General features: G+C 42.1%; 1 protein-coding gene across 2 annotated transcripts in view; it reads left to right on the top strand.

Annotated features, from left to right (window-relative positions):
- Positions 1-23,749, top strand: part of LOC106573249 (mitochondrial inner membrane protease subunit 2) — a 175,657-nt gene that overhangs the window by 27,397 nt on the left and 124,511 nt on the right. For both annotated transcript variants that reach the window (XM_014148148.2, XM_014148147.2), the window contains exons 2-3: positions 7,216-7,353; positions 14,291-14,397. In XM_014148148.2, coding sequence (XP_014003623.1) covers positions 7,219-7,353; positions 14,291-14,397 — 242 coding nt within the window. In that variant the 5' untranslated portion in view covers positions 7,216-7,218. The remainder of the gene's footprint in view (positions 1-7,215; positions 7,354-14,290; positions 14,398-23,749) is intronic.

The raw sequence follows: 23,749 nt of genomic DNA, 5'->3' as shown, positions 1-23,749 counted from the left end.
TCCACAGACCTGCGACCTTTGCATGTTATCTTGAACATGCACGCTTTCTATGAATACATAAGAATACATTTGTTACAGTAACCTCAATGTGGCCATGATGTGTTACTCATTTTAAGGTCGAATAAATACTGTAACATTAGTTTGTAAAATAGCCTTAAAGGAAAGGTTCACCCATTTTTGAATGTTATATTGTTTTTGTGCATCTCTGAGTGATGTTCTATCGATTCCCTGTGTCATTTCATGTTTTCACGTGTATCTTAGATATTATGTTTCAAACAGGCAGAAATCCGGACGGTATGACGTAGTACTGTGATAAAGGCGCTCTCACTACACTGGAAGTTAATAGGAATATGACTTTTAGATCGCAAAAACATCTATTATACATGTCAGATTTCAATACTGGCCGATGTCATAACTCGGGATGATGTCTTCTCTCGATTGAGCCATTGGTCAAATTTTTGCGATATCCCTACCTCTAGAAATGTGTAATTTAACGAAGGCTCTAGCACATTTTTCCTATTTGTCTGCCTCTTTAGTCCAGGGTGCATTGCATTGTGCCGTTGCCAGAGATATTCTAGAAAGGAGAAAGGAATCCAATGAATAAAGGAATGTGTAACGCCCCACCCAGCAGACTGTCGATCTATTGCGTTCACTTTGTTATGCTGCGTCACATGGTTGCAAAGCTAATCGTCACGCAATATCTTCTCAAAGTCAGTGTATATGTTGACGTGCCTATTTTCCTCGAAAGTATGTAATGTCACGATTCCTAAACTTTACGATACTACAGATAGCAACTTAATTATCTCACATCTTGGAAAATATTTGCACTTCTTCTTGACAAAATTGATGCGAATGTTGGGATTTTGACCTAGCGCCCAATAGACTCCCCCTTCACTCCTTGAAGGAGAGCGCACCTTGTCCCAGAATTGCCCAGAATGCATTTCCCATTGACGTAGCATGGGCAATGTTTCCCATCTCCTCAAAAGTCTATCTGCCATTGTGAATGTTAGACTACTCTGTGAGGCACATCAATCTGCATTTTGAATATGGTGACGTTGTAGACTGTAGTGCAGTTTGTTTAGGCAATTTTACAGCTAAGTAGCTAAATTACTTGCTGATGTTGTCTTTGGTATTATTGTGTATACCTACATTTCACACATTTGCTAGCTAGCCAGCCCATAGAGAGAGCATTGCATTGTGGATTTTGTAGATGACTTAATACCTCTTCAGCGTCTGATCCCGTTAGCGGGATCAAAATCCAGCGAAAAATCATATCGCCAATTAGCATTAAAAAAATATCATAATTAAAAAAAAAAAATAATAATATATATATTTTTTTTTTATAGATACACCTCTCCTGAATCGACCCACATCGTCCGATTTCAAAAAGGTTTTACAGGAAAAGCAAATCATTAGATTATATTAGATGAGTCCATCGTAAAAAGCAGCTTCATAGCCATTTTCCGACCAACCACTTGCATCACATATAATCAAAAAACAGCTAAATGCAGCACTAACCTTTTACAAACTTCATCAGATGGCACCCCTAGGACATCATGTTATACAATGCATGCATTCTTTTGTTCAATAAAGGTCATATTTATATATAAAAACAGCATTTTACATCTCTGTCTGACGTTGACTTCATTATTTCCCCTCAAAAGCGTCCCGGTAAACAATGCTGCATTTCCCTAAATTACTATACTATAACGATTTTTTAAATGTATATTGTCAATCTAACATTTATAGATGAATATCTCTTGAGAACACCTGTCATACCAGATTTTAAATTAACTTTACTGGGTAATCACACTTTGCGATAAAAGGAGATGCGATACTCAGAAAATTAGCTAATATACAGAGCTCGGCGCCATCTTGGAAAGAATCTCATGTCACGTCTTATCTTCTATAATATTGTCAATAATCGCCTACCTTTAGTTGTCTTCATCAGAAAGCATCCCAGGTCCACAACAGATGTATTTTCGGTCAAAAAGTCCATACTTCACGTTCCATTAGCCTGATGTTGGTAGCGCGTCCTATGGCTCTCTCCAAGCGCAGCTCTGAAGTTCATAATAAATGCAATGCTCGCGCATGTAGGTTCGTTCAAACATGTCAAACGTTGTATAAAATAAATCTTCAGGGCCTCTAACACCAAGAGAGCCAATAAGATTCGAGGGGGATGATGTCATGGCCTTTAAAACCGTATCCAAAGGTGGGGGCAGACATGGCCGCCGGCGTCATAATGGTGATGGCCCATCCCCTGTGACCAATTTCAAACTCGTGTCATTCACTGAGTTTTGACTCTATAAGGCTCAAACCACTGTGAAAGGACTGGCGACATCTAGTGGAAGCAATAGGAAGTGCTCACTGAACCATGGTTAACGGTGTGATTAATAAGGAAAGATGAGAAGTCAAGTCCACAATTCAGAATTCCACTTCCTGTTTCAATCGGTCTCGGGGTTTTGACTGCCATTTGAGTTCTGTTATACTCACAGACACCATTCAAACAGTTTTAGAAACTTTAGAGTGTTTTCTATCCATATATAATAAGTATATGCATGCCCTATCTTCTGAGTTTGATTAGTAGGCCGTTGAAAATGGGAACGATTTTTTTTCAAAATGCGCTGTGGCGCCCCCTATCCTACGGTATCCTCAAGAGGTTATTAAGCTACAACAGATATTCCGAACGATTTTCCATGTTGCTACCAACTTTATTATAACGCTAAAATGAAACATTCTTTCGCAAAAATATTGTAAATGAAAGGAATGAGTGGTTTTGGGTGTTTTTAAAATATTTTTTTTATTGTAGACTATTTTTTGTATTACAAAGGTAATATTGAGTTTGGTTGTATTTGGTTGACAACTCAACCAAATATCAACATTTTAAAGGAGATGGATCTACTGCATGGATAGTTCCATCTGAGCCACAGGCTTAATCACATTCTTTAACTTTTATTTTTGGTTGAGATGGAGAATTGAATCGAACATTTTTACTGTATTGTAAAAGGGATATTGAATATTGTTTGGTTGTCAACGCAACCAAATATCAATGTTTGAAGGAGATGTGTCTTCTGCTTGGATAGTTCCATCTGTGCCAGGATATAATTCAGTTTGTCTACAAATTAATAATTCACATGTTGGATTCACGTCTCCATTTCAACCAAGCATCTAAGTTAAAGAATGTGAATGAATCAAATCAAACTTTAAATGAACATTAAATACAGTCCTATTCTTTAACTTAGATTTTTGTTTGAGATGGAGATGTGAATCCAACATATTTGGTATTAACTTGTAAATTCCATTTAAAATCAACCAAAGGTTGGAATCCTAGGCCGATAGGGACTGTTTATATCATATTTTATGTAAGGTTTGTCTGTTGAAAATTGGTTACCATGATGACAAACTCCTGTGGTTGAAATTTCACAAAACAGTTTTGTAAAATTGATTACTTATTTTCCACGTAAATTTCCAAATTATGTTGAAACAACGTTGATTTAACCAATGTGTGCCAAGTGGGTTTTGTGTGTGTGTGTGTGTGTGTGTGTGTTTCCTCAGCCCTGTGTGAGTGCTATGGGTGCAGGTTCACTCCACCTGCTCTGTGCTTGGCCTTTTTAAAGCTGCAATATGTGACTTTTTGGGCGCCCTGACCAAATCCACATAGAAATATGAGTTACAGATCTGTCATTCTCATTGACAGCAGGTCTAAGACGTTGTAGATCTGTTCTATGTACACCATTTCTATGCTTTCATTCTTAAGTTTTGTTTTTGCGTCTTAAACTTTCGGTTTTGTACACCAGCTTCAAACAGCTGAAAATACAATAGGTTTGGTTATGGGAAATATATTTCACAGCAGTTTAGATGGTACAATTATTCTCTACACCATAGTTTCTTGTTGTGTCACAAACTGAAATTAGGCAAACTATTAGAATTTTAGCAACCAGGAAATGGCGTAGAGATTTCTGCATAGCACATCTTTAATTAGCTTCATTACAGCAGGTTGACTCGGGCTGGAGCAGAGCAGTCATGGGGCCAGAGGCTGAGAGGATGTGTGATGCGGGTTGGCCTTAATTGGCTAGGCGGTTGTGTCCTTGGGCGGATCTTGTTATGTCCTGGTCTACTTATGTCCTGTTCTCCTCTGTTGAAAGGCTTCTATTCTTTTACTTCTAACTCAGTCACATTCATTAACACTGTTTAGGCTACTTATTGCACATTCAACCAACTAGCCCAAAAGGTTGATGCAACACTAATGCAGGAAGTTGAAATAACAAGGAAAGTATGTTGAAACTATATTGTTGACAATTTTTGCCAGCCATTGGAAAACAATATTTGCACGGAGGGTTGTTATTGTTTCAAAGCAATAGCCACTAGTGTTGTCATGATACCAGCATTTTGATTTCGAAACCGATACCAGATTTAGTGTATTTTTCCATGTAGAGACACCCTATGTTTGACTAAAATCAACAAATATATAGGCTACTTTGCCTACAAATTACTAAAGAGTGAGCCAAAGATTAATATATCTTAACCGGAAGAAGAAAAAAACTGATTCCGACCCGACCCTCCTCCTTCCGCTGCCTGCTGCTGCTGGCCTTCACAGATTCTGCCGTTATGCTCCTGAAGTTGCCGGTAATAGGCTACACCAGCTTTCGGCAACCTTTTCCATTTGGAGTCCCAAGTAATCGTATAATTTCTTTCTACTGATCTGCATGCCAGTTATGATTTTCATATGCACATTTTGTGGAACAGGTTCATTTCATTTATAATAAAGTCTTTAATAAAGTGGTTAATCAAAATTATATCTAATTGAAAATGATACTTTTAGATTTGTAACTTCTATTGCCTTTGCCAATATGTAAAAATAGCCTACATAAAGCCAACAAATAATAATATTTTAGCTCACAGGTAGAAAATAGCCAGATTAAAAAATATATATATATCCTATACATCGCATGGCCTGTCTGCAAGGAACTTGAAACAGTGTATCAACTATGAACTTGGGTACAGCTTGAAGCTGGTGCTAGCAAACTTGCAACATTGTATAAAATATTCTGGGCCCTCAGAGTTTCTGTGCCAGTGAGCTCTGGACAGACAGAAACAGCTGTAATCTATTTGCGCAAGGGATGAGAAGTAATCAGGTAGGCCTTTTTTCCACCAGATCAGAGCATGACATTTTTTCTCCTTTCATGCTGAGCGGTTATTGAAAGGGAGAGAGATGGAAAGATTTTTCAAATAGGCTACGTGAACTATTGTCATTCTCAATGGATGTAAAAACAGACTTTGTTTACTTGCTTTTTGAGGCGAATAAAAATGTACTTTGAGAAGCTCCACAATGATGCTGATTTAAGACAATCAGAAATCGTATCAGATCCCCAAATGGGAACATTCATAAGCCTACATTTGCGCACAAGCCAGGTAGCCTAATCAGGTACGCCGTGTCCTTACTCATAAATGGAATGAGATAAACCAAACTTAGGTTGTGCGCTCTAAAAACGTGTCTGCTCCTACAATGAGAACGGTAAGACTATAATAAAAATATATTGAAATGCATTAACATAAATGACCATAACCAAACAAACATTGTAGATGACAAATTATGGTAATTAACGCTAAATGTACTACTGGTGATATTGGTGTGCCATCCCTGTGGCCTCCGCAATGGATTAGTCCAATCAGACAGGCGTGAATCAGACGGATGTCTCATGTGCCAAATATATATATTTTTTTATATATTTGCCACTGCTAGACTAAGAATATCTCAGTTGACCAACAGCCTATCGACCAGTCGACTAAACGGGGTCAGCCCTAAGTTCAATATCATTACATTACACATTTTTTATGTCCACATTTTTCAGAGACAGCCATGTTTGCATTAATTAATAAATTATACAATCAACTTGGCTTTGGTTAAAACAATCTATCTCCATAACAACATAATGGTAATAATTTATTTGAAACGTAAAATCTCTATTGATAAACTGGGTAAATCAAGATGTAGCCTTGGTCTATTCACAATACAGGTGAGTGCATATGCAATAGGAGTGTGCATGCATTGAGTTATTGAACTTCTTTTGGCTGATTGCATGGGGCTACAGATGACAGACAATCAGTTTCCATTCCATTTCGGACTTATTTAATTGTACTTATCAACAACATTTGCATAGAAGTAGCTTATTTTTATAAGAATGTGTCTTTAAGCAGTAATGACATCATTCACGAGAGAAGAGGGGGTGGCCCGTCGGAGCACAGTCAATTCGATGACACAATAGATCATCTTTGGGAGAGATGTGGGAATGAATTGAGTTTTTTGTGTCTATCAGCATATTTTGCGTAATGGTTTGCATATTACCATAAACAAAGTACTAGAGTAGTGAGTTGATGTTAGCTTTAGCTGTCAGCTAGCAACAAAAGTTAGCCTGCAAAGTTGGAAGCTACTGGTATCTTTTTGCATTGTGAATTCTTCTAGCTTGTATGGACATTGTTTTGCGAACAGTAAAAGTTTTTTAAAATTTCTACATGCCGTGTCAGATTCAAATGTGTTATCTTCTGTGCAGCATGAGTGGGGAGCTAACATGACGCAGCCCAGACTCCCAGTGCAGGCTAGCAATGGGTAAGTGGAGCAGGTATGGTGCACGCTATAGTAAGGGATCGGTTGCGCTGACAGACAGGCTTGATCCGTGAGACACATTGACAGAAGTACAGAAAGTAAAATAAAAAAAATAAAATATAGTACCCGAGACGTTATTCATGTTCTAGTATCGAAAAAGTACCGAAGTTTCGGTATAGCGTGCAACACTAAGGATAGGTAAGGACATGCTATAGTACCACCAAGGAATATTTGATGCGCCTCTGAAGCATAAACTTTTTAAAGTATCTCACGATCACAATCAGTAACAACAAAGTTTGAGTATCTGCCTGATGGTTGTGTTATTTAAAGCCACTGATGCATTAGCCTGCCTTTGGTCTTTGGTCTGTCACTCTGTTATTTCACACTTGTCTTGCTGTCCTGCTGTCGTTTTTGAGAACAGAGGGCAGAGAAGGATGAGAAATGCCTGCATGCAATATGTGCTCTCTCTTTGAGTGAGAAATTACAGAAATTACATTCTGTTCTTGCCAACACAAACTCCCTACTATCTGATTCTCCATTGGCTGTTGCATGCTGAGTTCTTATGGCTGTGTTCCAATTCTGATGGCTGAACTGTGTTCTCCTGTCCCTAGGTGATGGCTCAGCAGGCCGGGGCTGGGCGCAGGTATATCCGGGCGTTTGTGAGCGGCTTCTTCGTGGCAGTGCCCGTAACTGTCACTGTTCTGGACCGCTTTGCCTATGTAGCACGAGTAGAAGGAGCCTCAATGCAGGTGAGCCATGCTTTTTGCCGCCTTCATCAATTCCTACTGATCTTGTTGTACTTTTTCAAAGCCCCACTTTCCTTTTGTAACAGAGTTAATTGCATCTAGGTATCTACTGTATCATATTGTAAAGTGAGGAAGAGGTTCTATTGAATGGATTAAATTGGCCTCACCCCACCCTTCAAATGCCACAGAAGACATTTAGCCTTACTCAGATTCAGAAGCCGTGCAATACAACAGAAGTCATACTTCATTGCCTGGGTTGACACTTGGCGTGATGAAATGCATCTCACAGCTTTGCTCACATTAAGAAAACATACATAAACACTTGTTTTAAACCTCTATATTTAATGCACGTTCATCTTTCATTCTGCTGTCAAACAGACTTAATCTGGTATACATCTGTAGCTATATAGGCATCAAGGTAAGTCAGTCGGGCAACTGAGACCCATTGGTTTCGCCTCATTGGCTGGGGCTTGTCCTCCCTGTTGACAGTGTTGGATGGCAGTTTAGCTTCTTGTGAATGGTTGACTAGAGAATCTATACAGCGTGATATAGTTTCTTTGTACCATCCCATGTGACGTAATTAGCATCCAAGTATATTTACATGGTTTTCTAAGTAAGTAAGAAAGAAATGTAACAGCAAATGTTTGTCTGAAGAAGATCGTTATTGATCTCCCTCCTCTCTTCCCATACTACTAATTAGTAAGTCAATACGTTCAGATACTGAAGGCTGTTTACATTGTTGGAGTTGTTAGGATTTCGCTATGTTCTAGTTGTGTAGACAGACAGTTGCCTCACTTTGCCTCTCATCCTACAAGACCGTGATAGTTTAAACAAGAATCCTTTCAAAACCCCTGCGTTGTCTTGCATAAGGCTGCAGTGCTCACAAGATTGAATTGTTGACCAGACAATCTTATTTGATCTAACTTTCCTTGTCTCCTGTGTTGTTTTTTTTTCTCGGTTTTTATTAATTCTAGGGTGCTTTCAAGCTGGAAAGATAGACGTCTTTGAAACAATACAGCATGTAATATGGTAAAATATGACTGAAAGTGAAAATGATAACGTATCCAACTGTAACAGATACATTCTGCGGCTGGCAGCACTCGTATGGGATATTTATTTTCAGCAGACGGATAAGAGATATTCTGTCAATTACCCCGGCAAGCGTGAAATGGCCTGTGCACATCCTGTTTAATGAATCATTCTTCCTGTGTCATGTCACCCGCTGCTTGGAGTGGGGCTTCGTCACACACTAGCTCTTCGATAAAGTGACACAAACTAAGTTGTAAGAATGAATTATTTCTGTGGGGGGATTTCACAGACTATAGGCGTACTACACTGTATACGATAGAGTTAGTCATGGTTGTTGAGAAACCCTCTTGTGTTTCCCATTGAGGGTGAAATTGTTAATTTTGTGGAGTCACTGGGTAAAGAGAAAATGATACAGGGTCATGTTCACAAGGTACAAAACTGAGGGAAACTGGAGGGTACTAAACTTGTCCAACCCTGACGTACTCTGTAAGGTACTGTAGGAGTTATGTGCATCATCTTGTTTGTGTTGTTGTTTAGATTATTGACCTCTGTACTGACCCTTGCCCCGAGACATGACTGTAGACTTCTATGGCGTCAGACTCTATAGTTAATTAGCCTACAGCTGCGGCTCAGGGCAAGCGTTCAACTCCAATAGATTTTAAAGGTATGACATATGTTTCACCCATATCTGTCGGTGTGAATCTGTAGGCACAGGAAGACATACAAATGTATTTATAAAATGGCGCCGGAAGAAATGGCAGCAGTTTAACAGGCGCCCAGCTAATTGTGCTATTATGTGGGTTTTTTTGGCGTTATTTGTAACTTATTTTGAACAAAATGTTTCTGCAAACGTATCTTACGGCAAAAAAGAGCTTCTGGATATCAGGACAGCGATCACTCACCTCGGATTAGACAAAGATTTTTTCTTCAACAAGCAAGACGCACAGGACATTCTCCGAACACCCGACAAGACCAACATCCCAGTTATTTGCAAGAGGAAGAGACGCAGGTACAGAGGACACAGAGCAGGGTGCCTCGTTAGGATCTGCAGAAGGCGAGTGGGAAAGCTGCCGTTGCATGTTGGCGAGTAATATTGACGGTAATCATTGGACAATAAATTAGACGAGATACGATCACGAATATCCTACCACGAATATCCTACCAATGGGACATCAAAAACTGTCATATCCTATGTGTCACGGAATCGTGGCTGAATGATGACATGGATATTCAGCTAGCGGGATATACGCTGCACCGGCAAGATAGAACAGCACACTCTGGTAAGACGAGGGGGGGGTCAGTGCATATTTGTAAACAACAGCTGGTGCACGAAATCTAAGGAAGTTTCTAGATTTTTCTCACCTGAAGTAGAGCATATTGTGATAAATTGCAGGCCACACTACTTGCCTAGAGAGTTTTCAGCTTTACTTTTTGTGGCTGTTTATTTACCACCACCGACGGATGCTGGCACTAAGACTGCACTCAGTCAGCTGTATAAGGAAATAAGCAAACAAGAAACCGTTCACCCAGAGGCCGGATACTTTAATGCAGGGAAACTTAAATAAGTTCTACCAAATTTCTATCAACATGTTAAATGTGCAACCAGAGAGAAAGAAATTCTAGATCACCTGTACTCCACACACAGAGACGCGCACCAAACTCTCCCTCGCCCTCCATTTGGTAAATCCGACCACAATTCTATCTTCCTGCTTACCAGCAAAAATTAAAGCAGGAAGCACCAGTGACTAGGTCTATAAACAAGTGGTCAGATGAAGCAGATGCTAAGCTACAGGACTGTTTTGCTATCACAGACTGGAACATGTTTCGGGATTCTTCCAATGGCATTGAGGAGTACACCACATCAGTCACTGGCTATATCAATAAGTGCATCGAGGACATCGTCCCCACAGTGACTGTACGTACATACCCCAACCAGAAGCCATGGATTACAGGCAACATTCGCACTGAGCTAAAGGGTAGAGCTGCTGCTTTCAAGGTGCGGGACTCTAACCCGGAAGCTTATAAGAAATCCCGCTATGCCCTCCGACGAACCATCAAACAGGCAAAGCGTCAATACAGGGCTAAGATTGAATCGTACTACACCGGCTCCGACGCTCGTCATATGTCGCAGGGCTTGCAAACTATTACAGACTACAAAGGGAAGCATAGCCACGAGCTGCCCAGTGACACGAGCCTACCAGATGAGCTAAATCACTTCTATGCTGGCTTTGAGGCAAGCAACACTGAGGCATGCATGAGAGCATCAGCTGTTCCGGACGACTGTGTGATCACGTAGCCGACGTGAGTAAGACCTTTAAACAGGTCAACATTCACAAGGCTGCGGGGCCAGACGGATTACCAGGACGTGTGCTCCTGGCATGTGCTGACCAACTGACAGGTGTCTTCACTGATACTTTCAACATGTCCCTGATTGTGTCTGTAATACCAACATGTTTCAAGCAGACCACCATAGTCCCTGTGCCCAAGAACACGAAAGCAACCTGCCTAAATGACTACAGACCCATAGCACTCAGGTCCGTAGCCATGAAGTGTTTTGGAAGGCTGGTAAGGGCTTACATCAACACCATTATCCCAGAAACCCTAAACCCACTCCAATTTGTATACCGCCCCAACAGATCCACAGATGATGCAATCTCTATTGCACTCCACACTGCCCTTTCCCACCTGGACAAAAGGAACACCTATGTGAGAATGCTATTCATTGACTACAGCTCAGCGTTCAACACCATATTACCCTCAAAGCTCATCACTAAGCTAAGGATCCTGGGACGAAACACCTCCCTCTGTAACTGGATCCTGGACTTCCTGACGGGCCGCCCCCAGGTGGTGAGGGTAGGTAGCAACACATCTGCCATGCTGATCCTCAACACTGGAGCTCCCCAGTGGTGCGTGCTCAGTCCCCTCCTGTACTCCCTGTTCACACACGGCTGCATGGCCAGGTACAACTCCAACCACATTAAGTTTGCAGACGACACAACAGTGGTAGGCCTGATCACCGACAATGACGAGACAGCCTACAGGGAGGAGGTCAGGGACCTGGCCTGGTGGTGCCAGAATAACAACCTATCCCTCAACGTAACCAAGACTAAGGAGATGATTGTAGACTACAGGAAAAGGAGGACCGAGCACGCCCCCATTCTCATCGACTGGGCTGTAGTGGAGCAGGTTGAGAGCTTCAAGTTCCTTGGTGTCCCCATCACCAACAAACTAGAATGGTCCAAACACACCAAGACAGTCGTGAAGAGGGCACGACAAAGCCTATTCCCCCCTCAGGAAACTGAAAAGATTTGGCATGGGTCAAGAGATCCTCAAAAGGTTATACAGCTGCAACATCGAGAGCATCCTGACTGGTTGCATCACTGCCTGGTACAGCAATTGCTCGGCCTCCGACTGCAAGGCACTACAGAGGGTAGTGCGTACGGCCCAGTACATCACTGGGGCTAAGCTGCCTGCCATCCAGGACTTCTGCACCAGGCGGTGTCAGAGGAAGGCCCTAAAAAGACATGGACTGTTCTCTCTACTACCGCGCGGCAAGCGGTACCGTAGTGCCAAGTCTAGGACAAAAAGTCTTCTCAACAGTTTTTACCCCCAAGCCATAAGATTCCTGAACAGGTAGTCAAATGGCTACCCGGACTATTTGCTTTGTGTGCCTCCCCCCAACCCCTCTTTTACGCTGCTGCTACTCTCTGTTTATCATATATGCATAGTCACTTTAACTATACATTCATGTACATACAGTTGAAGTCGGAATGTACATACACTTAGGTTGGAGTCATTAAAACTCGTTTTTCAACCATTCCACAAATTTCTTGTAAACAAACTATAGTTTTTGCAAGTCGATTAGGACATCTACTTTGTGCATGACACAAGTAATTTTTCCAACAATTATTTGCATTCAGATTATTTCACTTATAATTCACTGTATCACAATTCCAGTCGGTCAGAAGTTTACATACACTAAGTTGACTGTGCCTTTTCATCAGCCTGGAAAATTCCAGAAAATGATATCATGGCTTTAGAAGCTTCTGATAGGCTAATTGACATCATTTGAGTCAATTGGAGGTGTACCTGTTAATGTATTTCAAGGCCTACCTTCAAACTCAGTGTCTCTTTCTTGACATCATGGGAAAATCAAAAGAAATCAGCCAAGACAATCAGCCAAAAATTGTAGGCCTCCACAAGTCTGGTTCATCCTTGGGAGCAATTTCCAAACGGCTGAAGGTACCACGTTCATCTGTACAAACAATAGTACGCAAGTATAAACACCATGGGACCACACAGCCGTCATACCGCTCAGGAAGGAACGCGTTCTGTCACCTAGAGATTAATGTACTTTGGTGCGAAAAGTGCAAATCAATCCCAGAACAACAACAAAGGACCATGTGAAGATGCTGGAGGAAACCGGTACAAAAGTATCTATATCCACAGTAAAATGAGTCCTATATCGATATAACCTGAAAGGCTGCTCTGCAAGGCAGAAGCCACTGCTCCAAATCCTCCATAAAAAAGCCAGACTACGGTTTGCAGCTGCACATGGGGACAAAGATCGTACTTTTTGGAGAAATGTCCTCTTGTCTGATGAAACAAAATATCACTTTTTGGCCATAATAACCATTGTTATGTTAGGAGGAAAAAGGGGGAGGCTTGCAAGCCGAAGAACACCATCTCATCCATCCAGGAGGGACTGGTGCACTTCACAAAGTAGATGGCATCATGAGGGAGGAAAATTATGTGGATATGTTGAAGCAACACCTCAAGACATCAGTCAGGAAGTTAAAGCTTGGTTTCAAATGGGTCTTCCAAATGGACAATGGCCCCAAGCATACTTGCAAAATGGCTTAAGGACAACAAAGTTATTGGAGTGCCCATCACAAAGCCCTGACCTCAATCCTATAGAAAATGTATGGGCAGAACTGAGAAAGCGTGTGCGAGCAAGGAGGCCTACAAACCTGACTCAGTTACACCAGCTCTGTGAGGAGGAATGGGCCAAAATTCACCCAACTTATTGTGGGAAGCTTGTGGAAGGCTACTCGAAACCTTTGACCCAAGTTAAACAATTTAAAGGCAATGTTACCAAATACTAATTGAGTGTATGTAAACTTCTGACCCACTGTGAATATGATGAAAGAAATAAAAGCTGAAATAAATCATTCTCTCTACTATTATTCTGACATTTCACATTCTTACAATAAAGTGGTGATCCTATCTGACCTAAGACAAGGCATTTTTACTAGGATTAAATATCAGGAATTGTGATAAACTGAGTTTAAATGTATTTGGCTAAGGTGTATGTAACGTTCAGTCTTCAACTGTACTACCTCAATTGGCCTGACCAACCAATGCCCCCTCACATTGGCTAAATGGGCTATCTGCATTGTGTCCCGCCAACCCCTCTTTTACGCTACTGCTACTCTCTGTTTATCATATATGCATAGTCACTTTAATCATATCTACATGTACATACTACCTCAATCAGCCTGACTAACCGGTGCCTGTATGTAGCCTCGCTACTGTTATTTTTCACTGTCTTTTTACTCTTGTTTTATTTCTTTACTTACCTATTGTTTACCTAATACCTTTTTTGCACTGTTGGTTAGAGCCTGTAAGTAAGCATTTCACTGTTTTATTCCGCGCACATTACAAATCAGTTTTGATTTGATAGGCTACATACAGCATTTAGCTCAGTACGGCAGGAGTCCGGTTCACTTCTCTAAGAGGAATATGTCATTGTCTGTCTTCTGTTCCCTGGTTGCCCTCTGCTTGGCCCTTGCTGCGGTTCTTCTGTCCAGGCCACTAATGACAATGTTGCTCGTTTCCCCTGTCCCTTGTTTCTTTCTGATGTGACTGACTCGCCTCTTTCGTGTTTGTGTGCATGTGTGTGTCGTCTCAGCCTTCCCTGAATCCTGAGGGGAATGTGACAGGGTCTGACGTGGTGCTCCTGAACCGCTGGAGTGTGAGGAACTACCAAGTACGACGAGGTGACATTGTGTCAGTCCTGTAAGTAACCAAGTTTTAACCACGTTTACATCAACTTTTGTTTGTTTGTTTGCTGTCAGACAAGCTGGGACCTTGTTAGTTGCTAAGATCAAGTGGATTTGGATACACATTCTCTCCCTCCACCTCTGGAGTAGGCCCCTCTGCCAATGGGTGGCTGAGCAGTGACGCTCTGCTCCCCTATAACTCCCCTGTGCTGTTTTTAAAATGGAGGACCTGTTGACACTGTTGGGTCCACAAGAGAGGGAGGGGGAGAGAGAGAGAGAGCAATTAGAGCGCCACACAGCCACGTGAAGGCTCCCTGCTTTCAGACATACTCTTTGTTCTGAAGCACCGTGGGAAGCCAAATGTGGCCCTGGCTGCTAATGAAAAAGACTCAGTCACAAATGGCATCGTATGCCCTATATAGTGCACTACCTTTGACCATAGTGTACTGCTTTTGGCCAGAGCCCTATGTCGGAAATAGGGTGTTATTTGGGAAGCAGTCAAAATCTCCCCTGAAATAAAGTATTTTCTCTCTCTTTCTCTCCTCGTATGTTCAAGTCCCTGGCCGCACTTATCCCAGAATACTTATCTCAGTCTTTGTTTTTGCGATGGCTTCTGAGACCTCAATATGTGATAGCGCAGCTGTCTGATGCATTTGTGCTGTGTTGCCTTGATGGGATTCAGGTTTGATGTTGTTTGATGCAGAAGAGCAGAGCAGAGGTCATGAATAGGCAGACATAGAGGTACGGTCAAGGAATATAACTGCATTATGTATTTTCTGTGTTCATTAGTTAAACTGGGTTTGACAACCTCAGGGTAAGGTTTTGCCACGACTGGTTTATTTGGGTTCTACATTACTATTGTGATTCAGCACAGATGTCCACAAACCACCCATCCATGCAGGTTTCCCTTAGAAAAGAGGTATTCTGACTTCAATGGGGCTACCTGGTTAAATATAATAATAAATTAAATAAAATGCTATTAAATGCACCTATTTGCTGCTGTGGGGTTTGATGTGATGTGCCTTGTGGATTGTGTGGGCTCAGACAGACAGACAGCGGCAGGCAGGATAAATCCCTCTTCCATAATTACCCCAAGATGGCAGCCTCTCCCTTCCCATCCCTGCAGGGGACGTGTTGCGCTTGTGAACAGGATGTTCAGCCATTTATGAAGCAGCATTCCTAGCAGAGCAGAGAGAGAGAGTGAAGGTGAGAGCGGGAGAAAGAGGGAAGGGGAGAGGGGGAAGTGATAGAAAGCGAGTGAGAGAGCTAGCGTGGAATGCTAATTTAATGTACTCTGACAAACTAAGTTGTAAGAATGAATTATTTCTGTGGGGGGATTTCACAGACTATAGGCGTACTACACTGTATACGATAGAGTTAGTCATGGTTGTTGAGAAACCCTCTTGTGTTTCCCATTGAGGGTGAAATTGTTAATTTTGTGGACTCACTGGGTAAAGAGAAAATGATACAGGGTCATGTTCACAAGGTACAAAACTGAGGGAAACTGGAGGGTACTAAACTTGTCCAACCCTGACGTACTCTGTAAGGTACTGTAGGAGTTATGTGCATCATCTTGTTTGTGTTGTTGTTTAGATTATTGACCTCTGTACTGACCCTTGCCCCGAGACATGACTGTAGACTTCTATGGCGTCAGACTCTATAATTAGTCTACAGCTGCGTCTCAGGGCAACCGTTCAACTCCAATAGATTTTAAAGGTATGACGTGTGTTTTACCCACATCTGTCGGTGTGAATCTGTAGTCACAGGAAGACATACAGATAGGCTAGATACAGCATTTAGCTCAGTATGGCAGGAGTCTGCCTCACTTCTCTAAGAGGAATATATGTCATAGGTACACCAATTAACCTGCATGCTTTTTAAGAATGTTTTTTTTCTAAAGCAACATTTATGAGGAAGGGCAACGTGTCAAGTAGATCTGTATCAACAACTGTTGTTGGGTGGGATTTCATAAGAAAATGTAAAAGCGTATTTCTCATCTGCCAAAGAATTCCACCCTGGCCTGTACTGTATTTACATGTCAAGAGTGATATTGGACTACTGCTACAGCAAGGCATACTGAATTCCCTCTTCTAATTTGAAAAGCAAATTGTCCAAGGCAATATTCTGATCCTCTGAATAATTTCTTATTTACAGAGTAGAATACTCCTCGTTTCAGGGCCATAGTAGTGGATGAGGAAAATGGTCACCGTATTTGAGTGCATATATGGCAATTTATCTGCCACATCGGGTTTTTGTCATGATTTCAGTGCAGGCTATTAATAAGCTGATTTGATTTTATGTTCTCCTTGTTAACACAACCATTTAATTATTAATTTTTTTGAGCAGCCCCAGAAACAGGTTTCTGCTAAGCAGAATTTCCTTGTGGAAGAGGAGAAATGCTCCTCTCTGGGTTATAAATAGCGGGTTAATGAATCCCCTTTTCTGGCACCGTGCTTTTGTTAATGACAAGGTTTTAGGATTACCATCCTGGTACAAGACGATAGAAAAACAGATGTTGAAAGTTTTGACGTGGCACGTTTTTTTGTGTGTATGAATATTCATGGCATGCACAGCAGCAGTTGTGTAAACCTTCAAAAGCTTCAAGTCTGTAGTTGCTTCTCTTCCTGTAGTTCGTCTTTGAAGTGTGGATGCCAGGAAGAGAGAAACAGCACCCCTCTTGTTCGTTTGGTCTCCTCTGCAGACATGTTGTTAGGGCAACAGTAGAACGCGGTCTGTGGAGGTAGGAATTCCTTCCTGGACACAGGAAAAGGGGAGCCGACTGGCTTGACCACCCTTCCATGAGCCATTAGGCCACTGTGGAGCACACTCTGGCCCCCAGGGAGGGGATAGGAGGGGAGGTTAATAGGGTTTGTTTTGCCAAAAGAGATCGCTTCAGTCTGTCTCCTAATCTAGCAGATAGATAGGGATGTTTTGACATGTCTGCTGCCTGGCTGGCTGTAATAGTGTTATTATCTATCATTTGTGTGATTTCAGCAGCGTGATGGCTGGGTAATGGCCTCTGTTAAAAGCAAGACATTGGCCTCTTGAGCTAAGAATCCCACTCTGCGAAACACACACACACACACACACACACACAAGCTTGTGCACACACACACACAGATGGTGCTCAGAGCACGCACACCTGCATTCATTACATGTGTTTCATTTTATCTTTAAAGTTTGGCGTTCCCTCCAACCAGCTTAGAGGCAGCCATTTCATTCAACATGTAAACAAGAACGAACTGAATTAGTAAATGAATTCAATGCCCTGCGAAATCAAATTGAATGTAATTTGTCACGTGCTTAGTAGACAAGTGTAGACTAACAGTGGAATGCTTACTTACGCGCGTGCATTTCCAAAAATCCAGAGTTAAAGATAAACTATAATAAATAAATAAATATAAACAGAAATAGTGACATGAGGAATTAATACACAATGGATAACGAATAAAAATAACAAGTAAAAATAACATGGCTATACTGTTGAAGTCAGAAGTGTACATACACCTTAGCCAAATACATTTAAACTCAGTTTTTCACTATTCCTGACATTTTAATCCTAGTGAAAATTCTCTGTCTTTGGTCAGTTAGGATCACCACTTTATTTTAAGAATTTGAAATAAATAATAATCGAATAATAGTAGAGTGATTTATTTCAGTTTTTATTTTTTTCATCACATTCCCAGTGGGTCAGACGTTTACATACACTCAATTAGTATTTGGTAGCATTGCCTTTAAATTGTTTAACTTGGGTCAAATGTTTTGGGTAGCCTTCCACAAGCTTCCCACAATAAGTTGGGTGAATTTTGGCCCATTCCTCCTGACAGAGCTGGTGTAACTGAGTCAGGTTTGTAGGCCTCCTTGCTCGCACACACTTTTTTTTAGTTCTGCCCACAAATTCTCTATAGGATTGAGGTCAGGGCTTTGTGATGGCCAATAGCAACTGGTTTGATACATTCACCTCTGAAGGTAAATAATATACTTACATTCAGTGATCCTGCTCTAATTTCTCATCCTGAGGGTCCCAGAGATAAAATGTAGCATAGTTTTGATAAAATCAATTTTATATTCAAATGTAGGAACTGGGTTCTACAGTTTGAACCCCTGCTGCGTATCAATTCAATACAACATTTAGAACAGTAATGCAATGGTTCATCGGATCAGTCTAACACTTTGCACATACACTGCTGCCATCTAGTGGCCAAAATGTATTTTGCGCCCAGACTCCCAAGGGATATAATGGCCTTTGTCTTCCATTTCACAGATGGATAATAACAAAAAATAAAAGCACTTGTTTTTATTTATATTACCAGATCTAATGTGTTATATTCTCCTACATGAATTTCACATTTCCACAAACTTCAAAGTGTTACCTTTCAAATGGTATCAAGAATATGCATATCCTTGCTTCAGGTCCTGAGCTACAGGCAGTTAGATTTGGGTATGTCATTTTAGGTGAAAATTGAAAAAAAAGGGTCCGATCCTTAAGAGGTTTTATTTAGTTTTTCTCCGTCATCAATCTACACACAATACCCCATAATGATAAAACAAAAAACAGGTTTTTAGAATTTTTTTCTTATTTGTAAAAAAACAACTGAAATATCACATTTACATAAGTATTCAGACCCTTTACTTTGTTGAAGCACCTTTGGCAGCGATTACAGCTTTGAATCTTCTTGGGTATGAGGCTACAAGTTTGGCACACCTGTATTTAGGGAGTTTCTCCCATTCTTCTCTGCAGATCCTCTCAAGCTCTGTCAGGTCGGATGGGGTGTGTCGCTTCACTGCTATTTTCAGGTCTCTCCAGAGATGTTCGATTTTGTTCCTGTCTGGGCTCTGGCTGGGCCACTCAAGGACATTCAGAGACTTGTCCTGAAGCCACTCCTGTGTTGTCTTGGCTGTGTGCTTAGGGTCGTTGTCCTGTTGGAAGGTGAACCTTCGCCCCCAGTCTGAGGTCCTGAGCGTTCTGGAGCAGGTTTTCATCAAGGATCTCTCTGTACTTTGCTCCCTTCATCTTTCCCTCGATCCTGACTAGTCTCCCAGTCCCTGCTGCTGAAAAACATTCCCACAGCATGATGCTGCCACCACCATGCTTCACCATAGGGATGGTGCCAGGTTTCCTTCAGATGTGACGCTTGGCATTCAGGCCAAAGAGTTCAATCTTGGTTTCATCAGACCAGAGAATGTAGTTTCTTAGGGTTTGAGAGTATTTAGGTGCCTTTTGGCAAACTCCAAGTGGGCTGTCGTGCCTTTTACTGAGGAGTGGCTTCTACCATAAAGGCCTGATTGGTGGAGTGCTGCAGAGATGGTTGTCCTTCTGGAAGGTTCTCCCATCTCCACAGAGGATCTCTGGAGCTCTGTCAGAGTGACCATTGGGTTATTGGTTACCTCACTGACCAAGTCCCTTCTCCTCCGATTGCTCAGTTTGGCCGTGCGGCCAGCTCTAGGAAGAGTCGTGGTGGTTCTGAACTTCTTCCAAGAGTGATGGAGCCTACTGTGTTCTTGGGGACCTTCAATGCTGCAGAAATGTTTAGGTAACCTTCCCCAGATATATGCCTCAACAGAATCCTGTCTCGTAGCTCTACTGACAATTCCTTCGACCTCATGGCTTGGTTTTGTGCCTTTCCATATTATGTCCAATCAATTGAATTTACGGACAGGTGGACTCCAAGTTGTAGAAACATCTCAAGGATGATCAATGGAAACATGATGCACCTGAGCTCAATTTAGAGTCTCAAAGCAAAGGGTCTGAGTACTTATGTAATAAGGTGCACTGTATGTGTCACCTTATTCCGAATGCAGTGTATGTGTCACTACAAACTGTAAGACTGGATACACAGGGCTGACCAGCCAGAGCTCACAGTATGCATTTCAGTTGTATATCCGTATTTCAGTAGCATGCATCCTCACTGTCACTGTTGCAGGATGTTTTCACAACATGGACATTGACTTCTACTGAGCGAGAGAGAGCGAGAGAGGGGCAGCAATTGTATTTGTCACATTCGCTGAATACAACAGGTGTATTTACTCTTTGCCTGTTTATTGGTTCATCTGAGGGCATAGCGGGATTTCTTATAAGTGTTCGGGTTAAAGTCCCGCTCCTTGAAAGTATCTCCTCTACCCTTTAGCTCAGTGCGGATGTTGCCTGTAATCCATGGCTTCTGGTTGGGGTATGTATGTACTAGAGGTCGACAGATTATGATTTTTCAACATTGATACCGATTTATTGGAGGACCAAAAAAGCCGATACCGATTAATCGGCCGATTTTTATTTTTTTATATTTAGTATATACACTGCTCAAAAAAATAAAGGGAACACTTAAACAACACAGTGTAACTCCAAGTCAATCACACTTCTGTGAAATCAAACTCCACTTAGGAAGCAACACTGATTGACAATAAATTTCACATGCTGTTGTGCAAATGGAATAGACAACAGGTGGAAATTATAGGCAATTAGCAAGACACCCCCAATAAAGGAGTGGTTCAGCAGGTGGTGACCACAGACCACTTCTCAGTTCCTATGCTTCCTGGCTGATGTTTTGATCACTTTTGAATGCTGGCGGTGCTTTCACTCTAGTGGTAGCATGAGACGGAGTCTACAACCCATACAAGTGGCTCAGGTAGTGCAGCTCATCCAGGATGGCACATCAATGCGAGCTGTGGCAAGAAGGTTTGCTGTGTCTGTCAGCGTAGTGTCCAGAGCATGGAGGCGCTACCAGGAGACAGGCCAGTACATCAGGAGACGTGGAGGAGGCCGTAGGAGGGCAACAACCCAGCAGCAGGACCGCTACCTCCGCCTTTGTGCAAGGAGGAGCAGGAGGAGCACTGCCAGAGCCCTGCAAAATGACCTCCAGCAGGCCACAAATGTGCATGTCTGCTCAAACGGTCAGAAACAGACTCCATGAGGGTGGCATGAGGGCCCGACGTCCACAGGTGGGGGTTGTGCTTACAGCCCAACACCGTGCAGGACGTTTGGTATTTGCCAGAGAACACCCAGATTGGCAAATTCGCCACTGGCGCCCTGTGCTCTTCACAGATGAAAGCAGGTTCACACTGAGCACGTAACAGACGTGACAGAGTCTGGAGACGCCGTGGAGAACGTTCTGCTGCCTGCAACATCCTCCAGCATGACCGGTTTGGCGGTGGGTCAGTCATGGTGTGGGGTGGCATTTCTTTGGGGGGCCGCACAGCCCTCCATGTGCTCGCCAGAGGTAGCCTGACTGCCATTAGGTACCGAGATGAGATCCTCAGACCCCTTGTGAGAACATATGCTGGTGCGGTTGGCCCTGGGTTCCTCCTAATGCAAGACAATGCTAGACCTCATGTGGCTGGAGTGTGTCAGCAGTTCCTGCAAGAGGAAGGCATTGATGCTATGGACTGGCCCACCCGTTCCCCAGACCTGAATCCAATTGAGCACATCTGGGACATCATGTCTCGCTCCATCCACCAATGCCACGTTGCAACACAGACCGTCCAGGAGTTGGCGGATGCTTTAGTCCAGGTCTGGGAGGAGATCCCTCAGGAGACCATCCGTCACCTCATCAGGAGCATGCCCAGGCGTTGTAGGGAGGTCATACAGGCACGTGGAGGCCACACACACTACTGAGCCTCATTTTGACTTGTTTTAAGGACATTACATCAAAGTTGGATCAGCCTGTAGTGTGGTTTTCCACTTTAATTTTGAGTGTGACTCCAAATCCAGACCTCCATGGGTTGATAAATTGGATTTCCATTGATTATTTTTGTGTGATTTTGTTGTCAGCACTTTCAACTATGTAAAGAAAAAAGTATTTAATAAGATTATTTCATTCATTCAGATCTAGGATGTGTTATTTTAGTGTTCCCTTAATTCTTTTCAGCAATATATATATATATATATATATATATATATATATATATATAAAAAATGACAATTACAACAATATGGAGTGAACACTTATTTTAGCTTAATATAATACATCAATAAAATCTATTTTGTCTCAAATAAATAATGAAACATGTTCAATTTTGTTTAAATAATGCAAAAATAAAGTGTTGGAGAATGATGCGGTGAAGTTGTCCTGTCCCCTTAGCAGAAAAACACTCCCAAAGCATAATGTTTCCACCTCCATGTTTGACGGTGGGGATGGTGTTCTTGGGGTCATAGGCAGCATTCCTCCTCCTCCAAACACGGTGAGTTGAGTTGATGCCAAAGAGCTCCATTTTGGTCTCATCTGACAATCATTCAGATGTTCATTGGCAAACTTCAGACGGGCGTGTATATGTGCTTTCTTGAGCAGGGGGACCTTGCGGGCGCTGCAGGATTTCAGTCCTTCATGGCGTAGTGTGTTACCAATTGTTTTCTTGGTGACTATGGTCCCAGCTGCCTTGAGAGCATTGACAAGATCCTCCCTTGTAGTTCTGGGCAGATTTCTCACCGTTCTCATGATCAATGCAACTCCACGAGGTGAGATCTTGCATGGAGCCCCAGGCCGAGGGAGATTGACAGTTCTTTTGTGTTTCTTCCATTTGCGAATAATCGCACCAACTGTTGTCACCTTCTCACCAAGCTGCTTGACGATGGTCTTGTAGCCCATTCCAGCCTTGTGTAGGTCTACAATCTTGTCCCTGACATCCTTGGAGAGCTCTTTGGTCATGGCCATTGTGGAGAGTTTGGAATCTGATTGATTGATTGCTTCTGTGGACAGGTGTCTTTTAAGAGTGTGCTCCTAATCTCAGCTCGTTACCTGTATAAAAGACACCTGGGAGCCAGAAATCTTTCTGATTGAGAGGGGGTCAAATACTTATTTCCGTCAATAATATGCAAATCAATTTATAAAATTTTTGACCTGCGTTTTTCTGGACTTTTTGTTGCTATTCTGTCTCTCACTGTTCAAATAAACCTACCATTAAAATTATAGACTGATCATTTCTTTGTCAGTGGGCAAACGTACAAAATCAGCAGGGGATAAAATACTTTTTTCCCTCACTGTAATTAATCGGCCATTCTGATTTAATCGGTTGATCTCTAGTACGTACGGTCACTTGGGGACAACGTCATCGATGCACTTATTGATGAAGCTGGTGATTTATGTGGTATACTCCTCAATGCCATCAGATGAGTCCCGGAACATATTCCAGTCTGTGCTAGCAAAACAGTCCTATAGCTTAGCATCTGCGTCATCTGACCACTTCCGTATTGAGCGAGTCACTGGTAGTTTCTGCTTTAGTGTTTGCTTGTAAGCAGGAATTGGGAGGACAGAATTATGGTCAGATTTGCCAAATGGAGGGCGAGAGGGAGCTTTGTATGCATTTCTTTTTGTGGAGTAAAGGTGGTTTTGGAGACCTATTTTTCAAGGCTATTTTTCACATTGAGTTATCCTTTT

Source organism: Salmo salar, chromosome ssa16 (genome assembly GCF_905237065.1).
Source record: "Salmo salar chromosome ssa16, Ssal_v3.1, whole genome shotgun sequence".
Lineage (NCBI taxonomy): Eukaryota > Metazoa > Chordata > Actinopteri > Salmoniformes > Salmonidae > Salmo > Salmo salar.
This window is presented reverse-complemented; position numbering and strand designations above follow the sequence as displayed.